This window comes from Scyliorhinus torazame, chromosome 3, assembly GCF_047496885.1.
Source record: "Scyliorhinus torazame isolate Kashiwa2021f chromosome 3, sScyTor2.1, whole genome shotgun sequence".
In the NCBI taxonomy this organism is placed as follows: Eukaryota; Metazoa; Chordata; class Chondrichthyes; order Carcharhiniformes; family Scyliorhinidae; genus Scyliorhinus; species Scyliorhinus torazame.
Genome location: NC_092709.1, coordinates 227,491,568 through 227,514,648, shown reverse-complemented (window position 1 = coordinate 227,514,648; position 23,081 = coordinate 227,491,568). Strand labels below are relative to the sequence as shown.

The window sequence follows — 23,081 nt, the reverse complement described above, 5'->3', positions numbered from 1 at the left end:
TATTATTTTGGTGCTGAAGAGCCAAACCACACAAAAATTGTTTTCACGCAATAAGTATAAACCTAATTTAGAGAAGTATTTTTTATTTCTTGTATGTATGAGTTTACTATAATTAAAAATGTTCTAAAAAAACATACTTGGGTCTTAGCTTTTTTATGGGAGGAGTATTGCTGCTCCATTGATTCAAATGGGAGGTGCGCTGCTGCAATGTTGGATTTTCATATTGGACAGATTCTCACACAAGCTCACCTCTGAGGCCTGGCTACTCCGATTCTCCCCATCCCCACAACACACCACACACGAGCCAGGCTTCACTCCCTCCCCCTCTTACGATCCCAGACCAGACCTCAACAAGGCTCGGATGCTAGATCAAAACCCCAATATTTTAGTTTACTTCGTAAGACTGCGGAAAGAAGGATTCACTCCAGGAGTGATTGCATGAATAAATAGGGATTTGGTATTTTTAAAAACAAAACTTTATTATGAATACAATATTAAACTTTTTTTTCCCAATTAAGAGGCAACTTAACGTGGCCAATCCACCTATCCTGCACGTCTTTTGAGTTGGTGAAACCCACGCAGACACAGGGAGAATGTGCAAACTCCACACGGACAGTGACCCAGGGCCGGGATTCGAACCCGGGTCCTCAGTGCCGTAGGCAGCAATGCTAGCCACCGTGCTGCCCTACAATATTAAACTCAACTTCATACCCAAAAAGAACAGCTTATAATTAACAAGAAACATACAGCTCTCAATTCATCTTCAAATCAGCATGGCATAGTGTAATGGACTCATGTTAGAACCCCTGAAAACTCTGGCTGGATGTTAAAAAACTCTTTCATCTGGCTTGTTTCCACTTCCTGGTCTTGAGACAAGACTACTCTGCTTTAAATATTACTTTTTTTTTTTAAACTATCCTGCTGAGAGAAAACTGCCTTGTAGTCAAAACAAGGGTTGCCAGATCAGACTTCAACTCCTCAGCTTTCTCAAAATCGTTGAATCCCATAGCTCCACCCAGCAATGACATCATCTCCCAAGCTGAAAACCAAATTAACTCTCCAGAGTGAAAGCACATTAATGCCCTGGGGACTTTCCCCAGTCAAACCACAGTGCATTAGCCCAGACTGAAAACACAATCCTCTGTTCAATTTCACCTGGCTCCAAAAGAGCCCAAACGTTTGTGGTGATATGCATCACTGTATATACACAAGGGGTTAATGTAAATACACTGCAACTAAGTAAACACTAGAGGGAGCACCGGAGATGTCATGACATGCAGACATACAGCTAATGAACACTTAGAATGGGCACATCCAAAGAGCAGTCAAGACACCCAGAGGTGGCATTACCACAAGGGGGCATTACACAACCCATATAAAAGGACAGGGCACACATGCTCTTTCTCTTTCCACAGGCGACACTTGAGAGAAGGACAGGGGCAGATCAGAAGCATCACACCCACCACGTGGCTTAGAGCAGATTGGTTAGTTAGACTGAGTTACTATAGCAAGATTAGCAGGAGAGTCGAACTCAGAGAACTGTGCTAATGGTTCAATAAATCACACTGAACTTACTTCAAAGTCTGGAGTATCTTTTGGTCAAAGCTGCATCAAGTTGCAGCCTGTGTTATCTCAGAGTACATAACACATCAACGTTTATAATCGAATATTCATAAAATCCTCCATTTGTCACATGCCTTGCAGACTCCACTCCTCCACCCCCCACCTAGCCCAGTAGGCCCTGCTCCCTACCTCCAACCGCCCCTTGCAGACCCCATACCCCTCAGGCCCTGATTTCTGTCCCCTTATACCCCCCCCCAAAAAAAAACCTCAGGCCCTCTTCCTTCCCCACACCTTGCCCCTCGTCACGGAACCCAGTCTGTGAACCCCTGTAATGGACAACAAAATTGTAAAGGACACAAAATTCAACTATACAAATGCATAATTTATTTTTTAAAGGATATATTACAAAAGTAATTTATTACATTTTATTCAAGTAGAACAGTTATTCCTTTTCTGTCTGTATTTACAATCAGATCTCATCTACAACTGATCTTCAGATATAATGCTTCACGAGAAGTGGATTCCTTGTGAATTGAAACCATGAAGTAAGCTGCAGGATAAACAGATGAATATTAATAAGGTTTTCCCTGGAGACTTAAAAGTTGATTTCAAAGAAGCCTCATTTCTTGTGTAGGCTAGCATTAACATTTTTAACTGCTTGTGGGGAATCCATTCTCATGAATTCTCGCAATGTACGAATTCGCAAACGGCCAACTTGCGCATGTGAAGAGTCGCCGTATATGGGATCAGAATTAAGCCACTCGGCCCATCGAGTCTGCTCTGCCATTCAATCATGGCTCACATTTTTCTCCATTCTCCTGCCTTCCCTGATCCCCTTATTAAATCAAGAAACTATCTATCTCTGTCTTAAAGACATGCAGTGATTTGGCCTCCACAGCCTTCTGGACAAAGAGTTCTGCAGTTTCACCACCCTCTGGCTGAAGAAATTCCTCTTCATATCTGTTTTAAAGGATCGTCCCTTTAGTCTGAGATTGTGCTCTCTGGTTCTAGTTTTTCCTACTAGTGGAAACATTCTCTCCACGTCCACTCTATCCAGGCCACGCAGTATACTGTAAGTTTCAATAAGATCCTTCTAAACTCCGAGTACAGACCCAGAGTCCTCAACTGTTCCTCATACGACAAGCTCTTCATTCCAGGCATCATTCTTGTGAACCTCTTCTGCACCCTTTCCAAGGCCAGCGCATCCTTCCTTAGGTACGGGGCCCAAAACTGCTCACAATACTCCAAATGGGGTCTGACCAGAGCCTTATGCAGCCTCAACAGTACATCCCTGGCCAATGCATGCCTTCTCGGTGGGAAAGGCGAGTGTTCCAACACGTGCGGAGTCTGCACGTTCTCCCCGTGTCTGTGTGGGCTTTCTCCCAGTCCAAAGATGTGCAGGTTAGGTGGATTGGCCACGCTAAATTGCCCTTAGTGTCCAAAAAGATTAGGTGGGGTTCGGGGATGGAGGTGGGGTTCGGGGATAGGGGTGGAGGCATGCGCTTAAGTAGGGTGCTCTTTCCAAGAGCCAGTGCAGACTCGATGGGCCGAATGGCCTCCTTCTGCACTGTAAATTCTATGCTCTTTGTAACATTTCAAATCCTGGAAGAATAAAGTTTTGGGGCTGCAAACTGAGATAAGTCGACAACAATATTCGTGCAGGTAAACAACTTCCCGATAGAGGGCATGGCGAATGGCAGGAGTGTACAAAAGTGTACGCAACTTTGGATGGCAAGGATGTCAGTGGAAAAATACGTGCTACGATGCGATACAAAGCTTTACAAGCTATAAATAATACTGTATTGCTAAATGTTTAATTTGAATGCTCAAAATCAAATGTTTTTGGAATGTGGGTATAAATCATAGAATCTCTATAGTACCGAAGGCAATCATTCGGCCCATCGAGTCTGCACAACCTTCTGAAAGAGCGCATTATTCCTATAACCCCACCTAACCTTTTGGACACTAAGGGGCAATTTAGTATGGCCACTCTACCGAACCACACCTTTGGACTGTGGGAGAAAACTGGAGCACCTGGAGGAAACCCACGCAGACACTGGTAGAGCGTGCAATCTCCACCTAGACAGTCACCCAAGGCCAGAGTCGAACCCGGGTTCCTGGCGCTAAGAGGCACCAGTGCTAACCACTGTGCCACCCTAATTTATGAAATCAACAGTTCCACGTTTTATTAAAACTGAGAAAATTAAAACTTTTCATTAAAACTCTGAAGAATTCTCCAAATCACTATGAATAGTGAATATTCAATAATAATCTTTCTTATTGTCACAAGTAGGCTTACATTAACACTGCAATGAAGTTACTGTGGAAAAACCCCTGGTCGTCACACTCCGGCGCCTGTTCGGGTACACGGAGGGAGAATTCAGAATGTTCAATTCACTGAACAGCATATCTTTCGGGACTTGTGGCAGACTGCACAGACAATGACCCGAGCCGAGAATCAAACCCGGGTCCTCGGCGCCGTGAGGCAGCAGTGCTAACCACTGCGCCACCTTGCGCCCCTGATCAGACATTTCAATGTCTTTTACATACATATCCCCATAACCCGTTATGTTATTGTTAATCAGAAATCTATCAATCTCTACCTTAAACATACTGAGCTTTCATGGCCCTCTGGAATAGAGAATTCCAAAAATTCACAACCTTCTGTGTAAAGAAATTTCTCCTCATCTCGGTCCTATGTAGCTTCTCCCTTAATTTGAAATAGTTCCCACTTGTTCCATACTCCCCAACAAAGGGAAAACTTAAAGGAATAGACAGGGTAAATGCAGTTACGTATTTTGGAAATGTCAATCAGATAATTTCAATTTACTAATCTTTATTGTCACAAGTAGGCTATTAACACTGCAATGAAGTTACTGTGAGAAGTCCCTAGTCGCCACATTCCGGCGCCTGTTCGAGTACACGGAGGGAGAATTCAGAATGTCCAAATTACCTAACAGCATGTCTTTCGGGACTTGTGGGAGGAAACCGGAGCACCCGGAGGAAACCGAGAACGTGCAGACTCTGCACAGTGACCCAAGTAGGAATCGAACCTGGGGCCCTGGAGCCGTGAAGCAACAGTGCTAATCACTGTCCTACCGTGCAGCACAGTCACTTCTCATTCTTCGAACCTCTAGAGAATTCAGGCCTCGTTTGCCCGATCTCTGTTCACAAGACAATCCCTCCATTCCGAGAACAAGTCTAGTGAACCGTCGTTGAACCCCCTCTATGGTAATAATATCCTTTGAGATAAGGGGTTCAAAATTGCACAGTATTCCAGGGCAATCTAACCAAGCTTCTATACAATTGGAAGCAAGACTTCTCTACTCCGATACTCAAATCCTCTTGCGATAAAAGCTAACATTCCATTAGCCTTCCATCTAGTTTGCTGCACCAGCCTGTTAGTTTTCAGTGGCTTATGGACAAGGACACCCAGGTCCCATTTTACATCTGCACTTTCTATTTTCTTACCATTTAGGAAATACTCTGCACATCAGTTCCTTCTACCAAAGTGGATTACCTCACATTTTTCGACATTATATTCCAACTGCCATGTTCTTTTTTAAAATAAATTTAGTGTACCCAATTTGTTTTTCCAATTAAGGGGCAATTTAGTGTGGCCAATCCACCTACCCTGCACATCTTTGGGTTGTGGGGGTGAAACCCACGCAGACACGGGGAGAATGTGCAAACTCCACACGGACAGTGACCCAGGGCCGGGATTCGAACCCGGGTCCTTAGTGCTGTATGCAGCAGTGCTAGCCACTGTGCCACCGTGCTGCCCAACTGCTATGTTCTTGCCCACTCACTGTCCAAATTCTCCTGTAGCTGCTTTGCATTTTCCTAACACATTCCCTCCCAGCTTTGTATCATCCACAAACTTGGAAATATTACATTTGGTCCCCACATCCAAAATCACTGATATATTGTGAGCTGGAGCCCAAGTACTGATCCTTGTGGTACCCACTAGCCACAGCCTGCCAACCTGAGAATATCAGTTTATTCTTACTCGGTGATGGGTGGCACGGTGGCGCAGTGGTTAGCACTGCTGTCTCACTGCGCCGAGGACCCGTGTTCGATCCCGGCCCCGGGTCACTGTCCATGTGGAGTTTGCACATTCTCCCAGTGTCTGCGTGGGTCTCACGCCCACAACCCAAAGATATGCAGGGTAGGTGGATTGGCTATGCCAAATTGCCCCTTAATTGGAAAAAGATTATTCGGTACTCTAAATTAAAAATGTATATATTCCTACTCTGTTTTCTGTCCTTAATCCATGCTAATAGCTTGCCTCCAATCCCATGTGCTTTTATTTTGCTAATCCACGTACTGTGGAGTATTTTATCAAAATCATAGAATCCCTAGTGCAGAAGGAGTCATTCGGCCCATCGTGTGCGCAGTGGCCATGGAAAGAGCACCCCACCTAAGCCCACACCTCCACCCTATCCCTGTAACCCAGTTACCCCACCTAACCTTTTTGACACTAAGGGCCAATTTTAGCATGGTCAATCCACCTTACCTGCACATCTTTGAACTGTGGGAGGAAACTGTAAAGAAACCCACGCAAACACAGGGAGAAAATGCAAACTCCACACGGATAGTCACCCGAGGCTGGAATTGAACCCAGGACCCTGGAGCTGTGAGGCAGCAGTGCTAATCACTATGCCGCCCAAAAGCTTTCAGAAAATCCAAATATACTATGTCCATCAACTCTTTTTTTTATCAGTTTTGTCAGTAATGCCCTCAAAAAACTCCCAGGTTCGTCAAACATGATTTTCCATTCATAAGTCCATGTTGACTATGCCCACACAAATAATGATTAGCCAAGTGTCCATTTATCACATCCTTTATAATAGATTCTAGAATTTTCCATACTACTGATGTACCAATATTCAGGAATAATTACAGAATCTATTGAATTTTGGAAGATTATCACCAATGCATCCACTATCTTTATAGCAATCTCTTTCAACACTCTGGGATGCACAAGATCAGGGACTTGTCAAGTTTAAGTTTCATTAATTTCTCCAATACAACCTTCTTACTTATTCTAATTTTATTCAACTCCACATTCTCCCTGGTCCCTTGGATTTCTACATCTTGGAGATTTCCTGTATGTTCTTTTTTGAAAACAGACACTAAGTAATCATTTAGATTATCTGCCATTTCTCTATTCTCCATGATAAATTCTCCTGACTGCCTGTAATGGACCCACATCAGTATTAGCCAAGCACTTTTACATATTATGCCTTTTTACATATTTATAGAAGCTTTTATAAAGATGCTCTAAAAGTTCTCATCTTAATAAATCAATTTCTGCAAAGTTAGTCTCATTACTAGTAGATCAGTGATTCATGGACCTCATAGTTGAGAGTTTACAAATGTTACGGGATGAGGAAACAAAAGAATAGAACAAACATGTATGTTCTTAAGCAACCTGAAATTTTCCTGAGCTATGCTCCTTTACCTCATGAAATCATCTATGTCCATCACACGGGCTCGTTTTTCATTGAAACTAGTTTCTTTTAGGATTTTCTGGATCTTTTCAGTAATGCTGAAGTTTTCTGGAATTTGCTATTCACAAAGAAAGATTGTTACATGAACATAAGTTGTACTTCAATGTTTAAAGCCAGTTCTTGAAATGTAAGCATTATATGTTAGTGTTACTTTTCACGTAAATACCTTTAAATAAGGTATTTTATGTCCAAGACACAATTTTGTATTCTAGAAATCAATTATTCGGTTTTAAATAATGTTTTTTTTCCCCTTGGTACATGACTTACTAAGAATTGGGTTATCCTTATAATAGCTTCAAATAGGAATTTTGCCTCTATCAATACCAACTGGATTGAACAATGGTGAGGGGAAGAGGAGACGAGATTGAGTGGACAAAATACAATTGTTTCCCTTGGTGGAGAGCTCTAGAACCAGGGGGCATAGATTCAAGATAAGTGGCAGAAGGTGTAGCAAAGACACATGGAAGAACTTTCTTTACGCAGAGGGAGTCTTTAATTTGCTGCATGCTTTGGTGATGGAGGCAGAGACCCTAAACTCTTCTAAAATGTATCTGAATCTGCATCTTCAGTGTTGTAAGCTACAGGGCTATGGACCAGGTGCAGGAGGTGGGATTAGAAAGGGCACCTCGGTGTCCTCAGGCTGGCATGGACAAGATGGGCTAAATGTCCTTCTTCCATGCTGTAACTTTATGGTTCTAGGTCTCCAGAATCTATTATTAACTCACTATGTCATCTGACTAAAGAGGTTTGTAAATTGACAAATTAGGATATAAAATTATGCAAGAGTAAATAAAAGTCAAAAAGGTTGTAGTATTAGTGTGCTAAATCAAAAATACAACTTTTATACTTACAATATTATGCAAAGAACAGTGTATTCTGTAATTTTTTTCTAGCAACCGTTCAACTGCAATGGACCTATGAAAAAGACATGCACAAACTTTAAGATGACAGACACTGTTTTACTAAATATCCAAATTATTTTGAAGCATAATGTTACATATAGATCATACAATAACAGAATGTTGTGGGCCAGAATAAAGAAAATGCAAATTGAAAACGTTAGCCAGATTATGAATGAAACTCAAGATAGTTTTATGCAACGTGAAGTATGTTTGTGTAACACTTTATTTTGACTTCAGCAAAAAGTTTATTTTACCGCTTCAGAGATAAATTTAAAAACACATCCAATAATATGCAGTTTTTGTCTCTGCACTTTTCTGATTAGTCAGTGGATTGATTTGTTCACCTATGCAATTAAACCATGAATTAGATATTTTAAAACTTTATTGTAATATCCGGGTACTGCGTGTACCAATTATTTGATCCATCTACAAGGCACCTCGGGTAATATGCAAGGTTCTCTTCTAGACTCTGGAACAGTTAATACAGATTGGACGGTAGCTAATGTAACCCCACTATTTAAAAAGGGAGGTAGAGAAAACAGGGATTTATAGACCAGTCAGTCTTATGTCGGTAGTGAGGAAAATTCTAGAGACCATTATCAAAGATTTTATAGCAGAGCATTTAGAAAACAATAGTGAATTTGGAAAGAGTCAGCATGGATTTACGAAAGGAAAATCATACTCTACAAATCCAATGGAATTCTTTGGGGATGTACTAGTACAGCTGATTAGGTGCAAGGTGGCATAGTGGTTAGCACTGCTGCTTCACAGCACCAGGGACCTGGGTTGTTCAGCCCTGGATGATTGTGTAGAGTTTGTACTTTCTCCCAGCGTCTGCGTGCGTTTCCGCCAGGTGCTCTCGTTTCCTCCCTGCCAGATGCTCCGGTTTCCTCCCACAATCCAAGGATGTGTAGGTTAGGTGGACTGACCAGGTTAAATTGCCCCTTAAGTGTCCAAAAGGTTAGGTGGGGTTACTGGGTTATGGCAATAGGGTGAAGGTGTGGGTTTAAGTAGGATACTCTTTCCAAGGGCTCTCCTCATATGTCAGCCCCACCATCCCAGGAATCAGTCTGGCAAACATTCTCTGCACTCCCTCTGTAGCAAGAACATCCTTCTTCAGATAATGTAGAATTTACAGGAAACCCACCGCGACATGGGGAAAAAGTGCTAATTTCACAGTCACCCGTGGCCGGAATTTAACCCAAGTCCCTGGAGCTGCGAGGCAGCAGTGCAAACCACTGTGGCACAGTTCTGCTCTTAATCACCAGGAGTGAGTTACAGGCTGGAATCTAATCGAGGGGTTTGGTGTGGTTCATATAGAGAATAACAGATACCCGCCAGTGAGTTACAGACTGGAATCCAACCAAGGTTTTTGGGGCGTTTATATATAGAATGACAGATCCCCAGGAGTGAGTTACAGACTGGAATCGAATAGAGGGGTTTTTATATAGAATAACAGGTATTCGGAGGGACTTACAGACTGGAATCTAATTGAGGGGTTCAGGGTGTTTTATATATAGAGTAACAGATACCCAGGAGTGAGTTAGAGTCTGGAATCTAATCAAGAGGTTCAGGGTGGTTTATATATAGAATGACAGATACCCAGGAGTGAGTTATAGATTGGAATCTAATAGAGGGGTTCGAACTGGTTTATAAATAGAATAACAAATACCCAGGGAGCGAGTTACAGACTGGAATCTAATTGAGGGGTTCGGGATTTATACACAAATAACAGATACCTGGGAATGAGTTACACTGTGGAATCTAAGAGGGGTACGGCGTGGTTTATATACAGAACAAATCCCCAGGAGTGAGTTACAGACTGCAATCTAATTGAGAGGTTCGGGATTTATACACAAATAACAGATACCTGGGAATGAGTTACACTGTGGAATCTAAGAGGGGTACGGCGTGGTTTATATACAGAACAAATCCCCAGGAGTGAGTTGCAGACTGCAATCTAATCGAGGGATGGCGAGTGTCCCCAGAACCAGGGGTCCTAGTCTAAGGATATGGGGTAAATCTTTTAGGACTGAGAATAGGATACATTTCTTCACCCTGAAGTGGTAAGCCTGTGGAATTCGCTACTATAGGAAGCAGTTGAGGCAAAAACATTGTATGTTTTCAAGAAAGAGATATAGCTCTTGGGGCTAAAGGGATCAAAGGATATGGGGGAAAGGGGGAACAGATTAATGAGTTGGATGATAAGTCATGCTCAATGGGCGAATGGCCTACAGGAGCACCTATTTTCTGTTTTATATTTACAACTAGATGTGGTTATTCTAATCTCTGCCACATTGTGGTATAAAGGATTAACAGATGGGACATCCTGATCCACGAAGTAGATGATGATGTACCACTGAGACTAGTTAGTCATGTTAAACTCTCAAGAGAGAGGTTGGAATCATGCCTAAGAGTTAAGTGGCTACTCTGTAATCAAGCAGTACTAATATACAAGTGTTATGCAGATACCAGAGTATGTCTACAGTCTGTCTAAGAATCAAGTCTGAAGTCCAAGAGAAAAGCATACAATCTTGGAACACATACCAGTTGTTTTAGGCAGGTGGTTACTATCTACAATTTAAAAACTCATCATTGCAGATTGTGGGACCATGTCATGCACAGAACAATTTCCACTGTCTCACAGAATTGCACCAAATAATTAATTCTCTGTGAGATGCTTTGGGACATTCGAAAGACACGAGAGCTAAATAAGTGCAAATATTTGTCTTTAGAGGAAGCCTACAATAGTGTAAACTACAAGGGATTAAAGAGCTTTTCGTATTACATCTTCTCTCATGCAGCTAATAATCGAAAAAGGAAGGCACTGACTGGCCAGCAGAGTGCAAAAGCTGTAGCATTTTTTCAGAATGGTAAATTGATGGAAGTGAAAAATGTTTCAGTGAAGTAGTTGCCAACAGCAATTTTATTTTCATCAAATTCCATTAATGGCATTCAATTAAACTTTAAGATATGTGCGAATCATGCAGCAGGCCTGACAGCATCTGTCACGAGAGAAGCAGAGTTAATGTTGAGCCCATAGGACTTCCGGTGGCGGCCATGGGGTGAGTGGCCGCGCACAGGGCAGCTCTGGCTCAAAGGCGTTGGTTTGGGCACTTTACACCCAGAAAAGTGCTGTGGATCGCTTTTCGGCCTTTTGGCTAAGATCAAGTGTCTGCTCTGCCTTTTGGCTCAGATTTGGTATTCTCTTGTGGGGACCATGAATTGGATTCAATTTGAATTGTTTTTTGGAGCACGCAAAGAGCTGGATTAGGGGTTCGCCCCTGTCCACACTCTGAGCCCTGGCTTTGTAACTCAGAAAAAGTAATAATAAAAAAGAAAAGTGATATGGAAGGTGTAGAAGAGTTTCTCCCCAAGACTGGCATGTCTACTGGCTATCACCTGGCCAAGGAGTTGGAGGAGATCTATGGCACATCAACAATTTTGAGAATGGCAGTGAGGTGTGAGGGGAGAGTCACTGTTGCTGGGAAAGCCTCAGATGGAGCAGATGAGCTTCATCAAGGAGGAATTTCGCAAGCAAAGAAAGGAGATGCACGACGATTGATCAAAGCAATTGAGGGTCAGTGACACCTCGGTGAGGGTCGTTGGACTGGGTGGAGAAGTGCCTCGAGGTGCAAGGGGTGACGATATAAGAGGTGGAAAATGTGGTGTCTGATCAGTCATCGGATCCTGGGGGATCTATGCAAGTCACTGCATGCGAAGGTTGAGGAGAACAGGTCCAGACTTGCGGATTGTGTGGAGGGTACGAGTGCCACTAAGTACGTTTAGAGGATGTTGGCCACGCTGGTGGTGGAAGGTGCTGGACAAGGCCCCAGAGATGGATAGTGCCCACAGGTTCTTGAGGCAGCTCCCCCAAAAATTCCCACCCTTCGGCAACACAACACCAATAACTTCCAACTTTTACCGACTTAACCTCTCCACCCCACTCACCCAGCTTATGGTCCTTTATAAAATCATTCGCCTCCTCTGGCGTCTCCAAATAATATTCCCAGCCGTCAAATGTAACCCAATGTCTCACCAGGTACAGCAACCCTGAACCTCCACAGATCGACCATCCCCATACGCTCCATAAACCCTCCCAACTCCATCATGCACACCCCTTACAAAGAAAGCATCCAAATTTACAAATCACACCTCCTAAAAAACAGGACAAAAGATTGGGGGGGGGGGGATTATCCTCGCTCTTCCCATCGACTTGGGGCTCGACCTGTCCACCTTCTGCTCCATTACACAATCAAAATCTCCACTCCTAATCAGTTGGTACGGGTCCAGGTCTGGGGCCGCTCCCAATAACCCCTTTACAAACCCAGCAACATCCCAGTTAGGTGCATATATGGTAAACAGCACCACCAGCATCCCATCCAGCACCCCACTCACTATGACATACCTCACTCTCCTCCACCCCCCCCATCTCGCACTTCCATGGCTCCCACAAAACCAGTCTTCCTTTCAACAAATTGGCCACCCCCTCGGTTTCGAATCAAACCCCGAGTGAAATACTTACCCACCCATCCCTTCCTCAACCTAACCTGATCCTCCACCCGAAGATGCGTCTACTGCAGAAAAATCACCTCCGCTCTCAAATCCCTGTGCGCAAAACCCGGGACCTCTTGACCGGTCCATTCAGCCCCCGGACGTTCCATGTCACAACTCTTAATGGAGGTACGCCCCCATTCCCCTCTACTGTCCACCATCATTTCCCACCAGTTCTGCCTCACTTGATCCTGCCCTGAAATGGGCACATCCATGATGGCGCCCCTCAGCCTCCAACTCTGCCACGTTGCATTTTCCACCCCCCACCCCAACCAACCTGGCCAACCCTAGTGCCTTCCTCGCCTCCATTCACTAGCATTGTTTGCAACTCCAACCTGAAGGTCCATACTGCACCCCTATTGCGGGGAGGATGGTAGGGTGTGTGCCAGGGGTAGTTTCTGAGGATCAAATGGGTTTTGTGAAGGGCAGGCAGCTCTCTAGTAATATCATGGGGCTGTTAAATGTAGTTATGACTGTCAGGGGGGCAGGCGTCAGAGGTCAGTGTTTTTATGGATGCAGAGAAGGTCTTTGATTGGGTGGATTGGAGGTACTTGTTTGAGATTCTTGGAAGGTTTGGGACGAAGTTTGTGGCATGGGTGCTTCTGTTCCATGTGTCCCCAATGGCAAGCACGCATACAAACAAGATTAGTTCATCGGGTTTTGGATTGCACAGGGGAACGAGGCAGGGGTGTCCGCTGTCGCTGCTGTTATTTGCATTGGCGATTGAACCTTTGACGATGGCCCTTTGGGGGTCTGTTGAGTGGCAAGGGATTGTGAGAGGGGCAGGGAGCGCCGGGTGTCGTACGCGGACAACATGTGTGTGTCAGACTCACTAGAGAGTATGGGCAGGATCATGGGACTGTTAAGAGGGGTTTGGGGCCTTCTCTGGACATAAGTCGAATGCTGGGATAAGCAAGGTGTTTTCGGTGAATATGGCAGGGTGGGAAGCCAATTTGGGGGCATTGCTGTTTAAGGTACATAGAGAGGAGTTTAGGTATTTGGGGATCCAGATGACGTGCGAGTGGGTCATGATGCACAGGTGGAATTTGACAGCGTTAGTGGAGGAGGTTATAGGGGATTTTAAGAGATGGGATACTTTGCACTTGACATTGACAGGGATGGTGCAAGTGGTGAAGATGAATGTGCTGCCAAGGTTCCAATTTGTCTTCCAGACCCACTGATCTTTCTCCCCAAGGCCTTCTTCTAGAGGGTGGAGGCATTGAACTTGGGAATTCATATGGTTGGGGATGGTGCCACGGGTAAAGAGGGCTCTGTTGCCGAGGCAGACACAGAAAGGGGGGTTAGCGCTGAAACTGCTGAATCATTATTGGGCAGCAAATGCGTAGGGGGGGTTTAGGATGGAAGAGGAGTCCTGTAGGGTTTCCAGACTGAGGGCCATGGTGACGGCTCCGCTGAAGTATATGGGGAGCCCGGTGGTGCAATCGACGGTTAAGGTGTGGAACCAGTTGAGGAGGCATTTTAAGTTGGACAAGGTGTCGGTACTGACACCAACGTGGGAACCACAGGTTCAAGCCGGGGAGATAGATGGGATGTGTGGGAAATGGCGGGAGGCGGGGTGGAGCGGGTTAGGGAAGTTTGTGGGACTGGACGAGCTGGGGAAAAATTTGAACTGCTGAGGGGTAGTGAAATTAGATATATGCAGGTGCAGGACTTTGGAGGGCGTTCCCCAAGCTGCCAGAATACACACTGTTGGAGAAACTACAGCTCCCAGATGAGCTGGGGGAAGGGCAGGATTGGAGATATATACTGGTGATTGGGGAAGCAGGGTGCAGGTGGTGAGGATCATGAGTAAATGGGAGGAGTTAGGAAGGAAATAAGTTGGAGGCTGTGGTGCGACCGTGACGTGGCGGGTAAACTCAATCTCCTCCTGTGCAAGCAGCTTGATTCAGTTCACAGTGGTGCACAGGGTACACATGACTTGGGTGAGGATGGGTTCTTCCAGGGTGTGGCCGATGGGTGCGAGAAGTGTGGGCGGGTGCCGGTGAATCACATGCGTATGTTCTGGAGTTGCAAGAAGCTGGAGAGTTATTGGGTGGCGGTGTTTGGGACTATATCCAAGATGGAGGGGTGGAAGTCCAGCCAGATCCTATGGTGGCAGTTTTGGGAGTATATGAAGTGCTGGAGCTTCTGAAGGGGAAGGGGGCTGGTGTTGTGGCCTTCACCTCTCCAATTACCTGCAAACGATCCTGTTAAACTGGAGATCGGATACGCCGCCAGGGGTGGCGGCTTGGCTGGGGGAATTATACGACTTTCTCTAGTTGAAGGAGATTAAGTTTGAGTTGAGGGGATCAAAGGAGGGCTTACAGTTGCGGTGGGGGTTGTTCATGATGCTATTTGGGGAGTTGTTTGTCGCTAGGGGCTGGGACAAAAGGGGAAAAATTGTACAAACTGTGAACAGTGATTTTATAGACCGTGTATTTTATATTTTGCTGTTGGTACAGGTGTCTGGAATAAAATACCTTTAAAAAAAAAAAAAAAAATGTTGAGTCCAGAGGACTCTTCTAATAATAATAATCTTTATTGTCACAAGTTGGCTTACATTGCAATGAAGTTACTGTGAAAAGCCCCGAGTCGCCACATTCCGGCACCTGTTCAGGTACACAGAGGGAGAATTCAGAATGTCCAATTCACCTAACAGCACGTCTTTCGGGACTTGTGGGAGGAAACCGGAGCCCCCCGTAGAAAACCCACACAGACACGGGGAGAACGTGCAGACTTCGGACAGACAGTGACCCAGCCGGGAATCGAACCTGGGACCCTGGAGCTGCGAAGCCACAGTGCTAACCACTATGCTACCGTGCTGCCCTTCCCAGCTTTTGAATGTCTGTACAGTTCAGATTTGTTTTTGGGTGAATTTGGTGGTGGGGTCAGGTGCGGGTGCACCAAGAGGCACATGGGGGCATGCAGAGGAGTGGACTATGTGGTGCACGTGAGGCTTCCAACAGTCTGTGGCGATGGGGGAAGTTGGTGGAGAAAAGAACAGAAGGTCGGGAAGTCCAATAGGGAGTGGGAGGGTTCAATGGGTGGAATAGGGGGAATGGCACACCAAAAAGGGATGGGATGAAAAGAATGGGATGAGTATGGCATAAAAAGGATGGAGTGGGTAAGATGAAATGGCATGGATTTGGGATTTAAAAAGAGGTACTGTTGCAGCAAATATACCAATTTCACCACAAACATATTGCTGGTGTTGAAGTACTTACTTAAAAGCTGCAGCTAAAGTCTTGTTTTTTCTCACAAATGCTATTCGGACCAGACCATCCCATTCCTAATATTGAAAAGACCAACAAGATTTACAGATGGTTAAACGTGGATGTTGGAAATCTACAATAAACACAGATGCTACTGGAAATCTTCAGGCAGGCGTGGCAGCACCTACAGAGAGCGAAACAGAGTTAATATTGAGTTAAATATGACTATTCTTCAGAACTTTTCCGATTATTTGGCTCAAAATGTTACTCCTGTTCCTCTTTCGCCACAGATGCTGCTAGACCTGTTGGAAGATTTAAGAATAGGGTGTGCCAATATAAGCAAATCTGTTCCACATTGAGCACATACTTTTGGAACCAACGTTCAAAGTATTCTTCAACTGTCACAAAAATCAGAAAATTTACAGAAGTGATCAAAATTGCATTTATGTTGCTGGAAAAAAAATACATTTTGTCAAACCTTTTCGACTTGCACTCATCAGGACAATCGCAATGTACAGACCATATTCAGCCAGTGCTTGATTAACAAATGTGTCTAACATTAGATGTGATTCTGTGATTGGACAACATTTGCTAAATATTCTTCAGTTTGACAGAATTACGTTGACAACCTCTTTATGGTTGTCAGTTGGCTCTTAGTGTGGCATGTGTGTGTACAGGAAGCTACATATATTAATACACAGAGCCCTGTTCTTTGCAGACAGAAAGAACCAGTACACACATTGCACCTGTTTCAGCTAAACAAAACAAGTGATGAGGGCAGCACGGTGGTTAGCACTTCTACCTCAGGGGCAGCACAGTGGTTAACACAAATGCTTCTTGGCTCTAGTTTCCCAGGTTCGATTCCCGGCTTGGGTCTCTCTACGGAGTCTGCACCTTCTCTCCGTGTCTGCATGGGTTTCCTCCGGGTGCTCCGGTTTCCTCCCACAGTCCAAAGATGTGCAGGTTAGGTGGATTGGACATGATAAGTTGCCTTAGTGTCCAAAAGCGTTGGGTGGGATTACTGGGTTACGGGATAGGGTGGAGGGCTGAAGTGGATGCTCTTTCCAAGGGCCGGTGGAGACTTTATGGGCTGAATGGCCTCCTTCTGCGCTATAAATTCTATGATTCTATGTGCAGGGTAGGTGGATTGGCGATGCTAAATTGACCCTTAATTGGAAAAAGATGAATTGGGTACTCTGAAATAAAAATAAAAAATTTCAACAAACAAAACAAGTGATAGCCATTTTCTGGTTCATTCCTCAGCGCAATGCCTTTACTGATCAGAGATAACTGTCGGATTTAAATTTCAAACAATGCTTGGCAGTTAGCTGTCAGTCACCATTAATTGGTGCAGTTGCTATGGCAATGCCTCTACCAGAGTCCACTTGCCCACCAATTAGCACTCGCTTCTCAGAGTTGAGTAAAAAGTTGTTGTTTCCCCTGACATTGATATTCTTGCCATTGTCCCGATGAACACAAGACAAAAACTTTGACAATACGGATTTTTCTTCCAGCAACACTCAATTTCTGTACTATCAAACGATTAAATGCATTTATGTAAACTATCATAGCTTTCCAGCTATGGAACAGAATTCCAAATATTGGAGATGGGATAGCAGTTTGGAGAATTCCATTTATTTTTAATAATCAAGTTCAGGATCAAACGAAACTTTGCATCACTTGTATAACACCAGCAAATTAATGTGTTCCAGAAATGGGTGCCACAGCTTATGGCAGTATTCAGCAGACTATTGTAGCAGAACTTGGGTTCAGGCCAAATTCCCAACGGGTTCCTGGTAATAACTATACTACCATGGGAAGGTGTCAATTATGAGTAAGAAAAATCAGAACTACTATCAACTGGACAAAAAATATTGGTGGAGACATGGGAGCAATTCTTCAGCCAAATCTTGTATGGGCAGAAGTTTAAAAAAAAACTTTGAACTATAAATTCAACAAGTAATCTGTCTACTATTAAATTTGTGCACAGAATTTATTTTTAAAATGTATTTATGGGATGTGGGCATCGCCGGTTAGGTCAGCATTTATTACCCATCCCTAGTTGCCCTTCAGAAGGTGGTGGTGAGTTTCCTTTCTGAACCGCTGCAGTCTGTGATGTGTAGGTATACCCACTGTGCTGTTAGGGAGAGAGTTCCTGGATGCTGCCCCAGCGACAGTGAAGCAACGGCGACATATTTCCAAGTCAGGTGGCGAGTGACTTGGGAGGGGAACCTTCAGGTGGTGGGGTTCCCAGGTATCTGCTGCTCTTGTTCTCCTAGATGGTGGTGGTTGTGGGTTTGGAAGGTGCTGTATAAGGAACCTTGGTGAGTTACTGCAGTGCATCTTGTTGATGGTACACCTGGCTGCCACTGTTCGTCGGTGGTGGAGGGTTTGAATGTTTGTGGAAGGAGAAGCAATCAAGCAGGCTGCTTTGTCCTGGATGGTGTCGACCTTCTTAGAGTGTTGTTGGAGCTGCACTCATCCAGGCAAGTAGAGAGTATTCCATTACACTCCTGACTTGTGCCTTGTAGATGGTGGGTAGACTTTGGTGGGTGAGTTACCCGCCATAGGATTCCTAGCATTTGTCCTGCCCTGGTAGTAACAGTATTAATGTGGCTAGTCCAGTTCAGTTACTGATCAATGGTGACCCCCAGGATGTTGATTGTGGGGGATTCAGCAATGGTAATGCCACTGAATGTCAAGGATGGGGGTTAGATCCTCCCCTGTAGGAGATGGTAAGTGCCTGCCACTTGTGTAGCGCAAATGCAACTTGCCACTTGGCAGCCTAGCCTGGATATTGTCCAGGTCTTGCTGCATTTGGACATGGACTGCTTCGTTATCGGAGTCGTCACGAATGGTGCTGAACATCCGCAAATATCCCCACCTCTGACCGTATATATTTCGTCCAAATGTAACACATACATCCTGTAGCACTACCATTACACTTCTGCTCAAGATAATAAAACAGAAAATCAGAAAGAGGCAGATAACAAACAAAACAAATGCAAAGAATTCAGCAAGAGGAAATCTTAAGGACTTACAAGAACAATCAATCTTGAACAATGAAGTACAAGGTAAATCATTATTCATACATGGCCTCAAAAATCTAAGTCCTTTAGTCTGCCATTTTATCTTTCACTTACTTTTGACAATGGTGACATCTATTTGTCAGGGGGAAGGATCATAGCAGAGTCCAATCCTATATACACTCGATGTACAGTTCTAGCATTGGAAGTCATGCTGATTTTGCCTTCTTGAATTCAGGAGGGTCAACATCAATTGCAGTACCTCTACATCCATCTTGGCCAAATGTAGCACAAATGGGAGACAACCTTCCTGATTGTCAGCTGAACAACCCGGCTTAAATATAAATAAGTTGATTTTCACCTGAAAGTTCACTGGAGGAGGTGGATTCTTTGGTTCTATCCTAACCACACTCGACTCAACTTTTGGAGGTGGTCTGAAGTTGTTTTTTCCAACCTAAGCAAAGATGAAGGTGTATTCAGATTATATAAAGAGCATTCTTGAAACTTTCTAAGCCTCTATCTTTTTATACTTAGAACAATGATCAGCTGACGTTACTAATACACACCTTGCAATGCCAGGGACAATCAAGTGTCATCCAATCAAGGTCCAAGAGGAAATGTAGTGAATGTTTCTGGATGGGTGGGCCAATTAGCTCCATTAACTTATCATGGAAACTCTTAAGAGTTTCCTTGCCTTTGTACATTGCATACAATATATAAACAAACATACAAATTAACAGCAGGAATAGGTCATTTGGCTGTGCTCTGCCATCAAATGGCTGATCTGATTGTGCCTTAACTCCACATTCCCCAACAGCCTCCGGCAACTCCCTTGTTCATCAAGAATCTATCTACCCACAGGCGCGATGGTGGCGCAGTGGTGAGCACTTCTGTCTCACGGCACCGAGTACCCGGGTTCTATCCCGGCCCCGGGTCACTGTCCATGTTGAGTTTGCACATTATCCCAGTGTCTACGTGCGTCTCACCTCCACAACCCAAAGATGTGATGGGGAGGGCAGCACGGTGGCGCAGCGAGTTAGCCCTGATGCCTCACGGCGCTGAGGTCCCAGGTTCAATCACGGCTCTGGGTCACTGTCCGTGCGGAGTTTGTACATTCACCCCGTGTTTGCGAGGGCTTCGCCCCCATAACCCAAAGATGTGCAGGTTAGGTGGATTGGCCACACTAAATTGCCCCTTAATTGGAAAAAATTAATTGGGTACACTAAATTTATAAAAAAGGAAAAAAAAAAAAGATGTGAAGGGGAGGTGGATTGGCCACACCAAATTACTCTTAATTGGAAAAAAAAATTGGGTACTATAAATTTATATTTTAAAAAAAGAATCGATCTACCCCTGCCTTAAAATTATTAAATGATCCTGCCTCCACCACTCTACAGAACAGAGTACACCAAAGATTCACGCCACTAAGAAAAAAATTCTTCTCATTTCCATCTTAAATGAGGCACCCTGATTTTTAAACTGTGTCCCCCATAAGGGGAAACACCCTTTCAGCATGCACCCTGTCAAGTCATCTCAGGATATTATGCTTCAATATTACCTTTGATTATTCTAAACATAAATGGATGTAGGCCCAACTTGTCCAACCTTTCCTTAGAAGAGTCACCCTCCATCCCAGGCATCAGTTGAGTGAACCATCTCTGAACTGCGTATAACACATTTATATCCTTTCTTAAATGAGACCAAAACTGTACAGTACTCCAGCTGTGATCTCACCAAAGCCCTGTACAACTGTAACAAAACACCTTTACTTTTATATTTCATTCCCCTTCTAATAAACAAGAGTTCCATTTGCCTTCATAATCACTTGCGATAGATGCATACTAACTTTTCCTGAGTCATGTACCAGGACACACAGATCCATCTGTACCAGAGTTCTTCAATCCAAATGATATGCTCCTTTTCTATTGTTCCAGCCAAAGTGGACAATTAACATTTGCCCACATTACACTCCATCTGCCAATTTTGTTGCCCACTCACTTAAGGAGTCTGCAAAGGGACATAGGTTGTGTCTTTTTCACAACGTATTTTCCCACCTACCTTTGTAATATCAGCAAATTTAGCAACCATAGATTCAGTTGCCAACTTGGTTTCTGGTTAGCTAACCAATCCTCTATCCATGCTAGGGGTGTTACCCCTACATCACAAGTCCTTATTTTACATAGTGCTCTTTGATTTGGCATCTTATTGAACTGTCTCTGTAGGATATTTCTTTATTGGATTGGCAAGGGGGAGCACTGGCATGTTTTCCACCCTTCTCTTTACTTACCCTTTATCCCCAAAGTAGAGTGATTTTATCACTTGAAGCATTTGCACTGCCAGCCTCCTTTAAGCTGCTTCCAGTCAGTAGTTTAAGTTTTTATATAAAGATGAAAGGGCCAGTTTGTCTGATTTGTCATTGGTCAGACAATTGAAACCTTTGAAATCATCGCTGAAGAATATCAGGGCAGCACGGTGGCGCAGTGGGGTAGCCCTGCTGCTTCACGGCGCCGAGGTCCCGGGTTCGATCCCGGCTCTGGGTCACTGTCCATGTCATGTTTGCCCATTCTCCCCGTGTTTGCGTGGGTTTCGTCCCCACAACCCAAAGATGTGCAGACTAGGTGGATTGGCCACACTAAATTGCCCCTTAATTGGAAAAAATAAATTGGGTACTCGAAAAAAAAGTCTGAAGAATGTCACTTTCATCTGCAGCTAAATATTTGATTCGAACAAATTGTCAGGTGCGTTTGAAGAGGCAAAGTGAGTCATTTGCGGAATTAATTTAATAATGCTGGCATTTATTTCTTGGTTGAACATCATAATTTAGAATTGACCCCAGGTGATACAGAACTTATTGCCTTCATATCAAATTTATCAGTCTATTTTGAAGATGTTCAAAATAAACAGGTTAATGCTCAAGTTAAAACAGTAAACATGCAGTTACTGAATATTTATGATTGCATTATTTAGCAGTGTGGTGTCATGAGTGCTAAGAAACTGCTTGCACAAGAGTTATAGAATGCTGACCATTTTCTTCTTCTCCTTCACCCTCTCCCAATGGAAAACAGACACATCACAAACCTTAATAATACATTAACTTTAATGATGTATGGTAATACATAAAAATAATAAGTAATACAAAGGGGGAAATGGAATGATTTCAAGTCCATCATTTGAGTGACCGTGTCAGAGTGGCTCAGTTGGTAGCATTCTCGCCAGAGTCACAACGTTGTTGTGGGTTCAAGTTTCACCCCAGGACATGAGCACAAAAATCAAGGTTGAAATCAAGGTTCCCAGTGCGGAGTTGGAGGTGTGGCCTTTCTGACGAATTGTTAAAAATTGTGTCGCATCCGACCTCTCAGATGGCAATATTTTGAAGAAGAACAGAGGAATTATCACCTGTGTCCTGGCCAATATTTATCAACACGTCAAAAAATCAGATAATCTGGGCATTTCACATTGCTGTCTGTGGGCATTTGCTGTGTGTGCAAATCACTTTACTTTTATATAAATGCAGTCTTTTCTTTTTTGTTGGAGCAAGGGATGCTTTGTCGAAAGGAATGTTTGAGACATAGATCACGTTTTATTTAAGACTGGGACAATGGGGCGGCATGTGGCACAGGTGATGTCACACGGGATCAGGGGTGAGCTGGCAAGGTCATAGAAGGCAGAGAGTAGCAATAGAAGGGTGCTTTTATAATTGGAGGGCTGTGACTAGTGGTGTTCCGCAGGGATCAGTGCTGGGACCTTTGCTTTTCGTAGTATATATAAATGATTTGGAGGAAAATGTAACTGGTCTGATTAATAAGTTTGCAGACGACACAAAGGTTTGTGGAATTGCGGATAGCGATGAGGACTATCAGAGGATACAGCAGGATTTAGATCGTTTGGAGGCTTGGGCGGAGAGATGGCAGATGGAGTTTAATCCAGACAAATGTGAGGTAATGCATTTTGGAAGGTCTAATGCAGGTAGGGAATATACAGTGAATGGTAGAACCCTCAAGAGTATTGAAAGTCAGAGAGATCTAGGTGTACAGGTCCACAGGTCACTGAAAGGGGCAATACAGGGGGAGAAGGTAGTCAAAGCGGCATACGGCATGCTTGCCTTCATTGGCCGGGGCATTGAGTATAAGAATTGGCAAGTCATGTTGCAGCTGTATAGAACCTTAGTTAGGCCACACTTGGGAGTATAGTGTTCAATTCTGATCGCCTACCAGAAGGATGTGGAGGCTTTAGAGAGGGTGCAGAAGAGATTTACCAGGATGTTGCCTGGTATGGAGGACATTAGCAATGAGTAGCGGGTGAATAAACTCG

At 44.0% G+C, this 23,081-nt stretch overlaps 1 protein-coding gene across 1 annotated transcript in view; it reads right to left on the bottom strand.

Moving 5' to 3' along the window:
- Positions 1-1,924: 1,924 nt before the first annotated feature.
- Positions 1,925-23,081, bottom strand: part of dimt1l (DIM1 dimethyladenosine transferase 1-like (S. cerevisiae)) — a 38,625-nt gene continuing 17,468 nt past the window's right edge. Inside the window, exons 8-12 of the mRNA XM_072496965.1 lie at positions 19,132-19,224; positions 15,757-15,821; positions 7,928-7,991; positions 7,028-7,134; positions 1,925-2,113 (exon numbers count right to left, since the gene is read on the bottom strand). Coding sequence (XP_072353066.1) covers positions 2,071-2,113; positions 7,028-7,134; positions 7,928-7,991; positions 15,757-15,821; positions 19,132-19,224 — 372 coding nt within the window. The 3' untranslated portion in view covers positions 1,925-2,070. The remainder of the gene's footprint in view (positions 2,114-7,027; positions 7,135-7,927; positions 7,992-15,756; positions 15,822-19,131; positions 19,225-23,081) is intronic.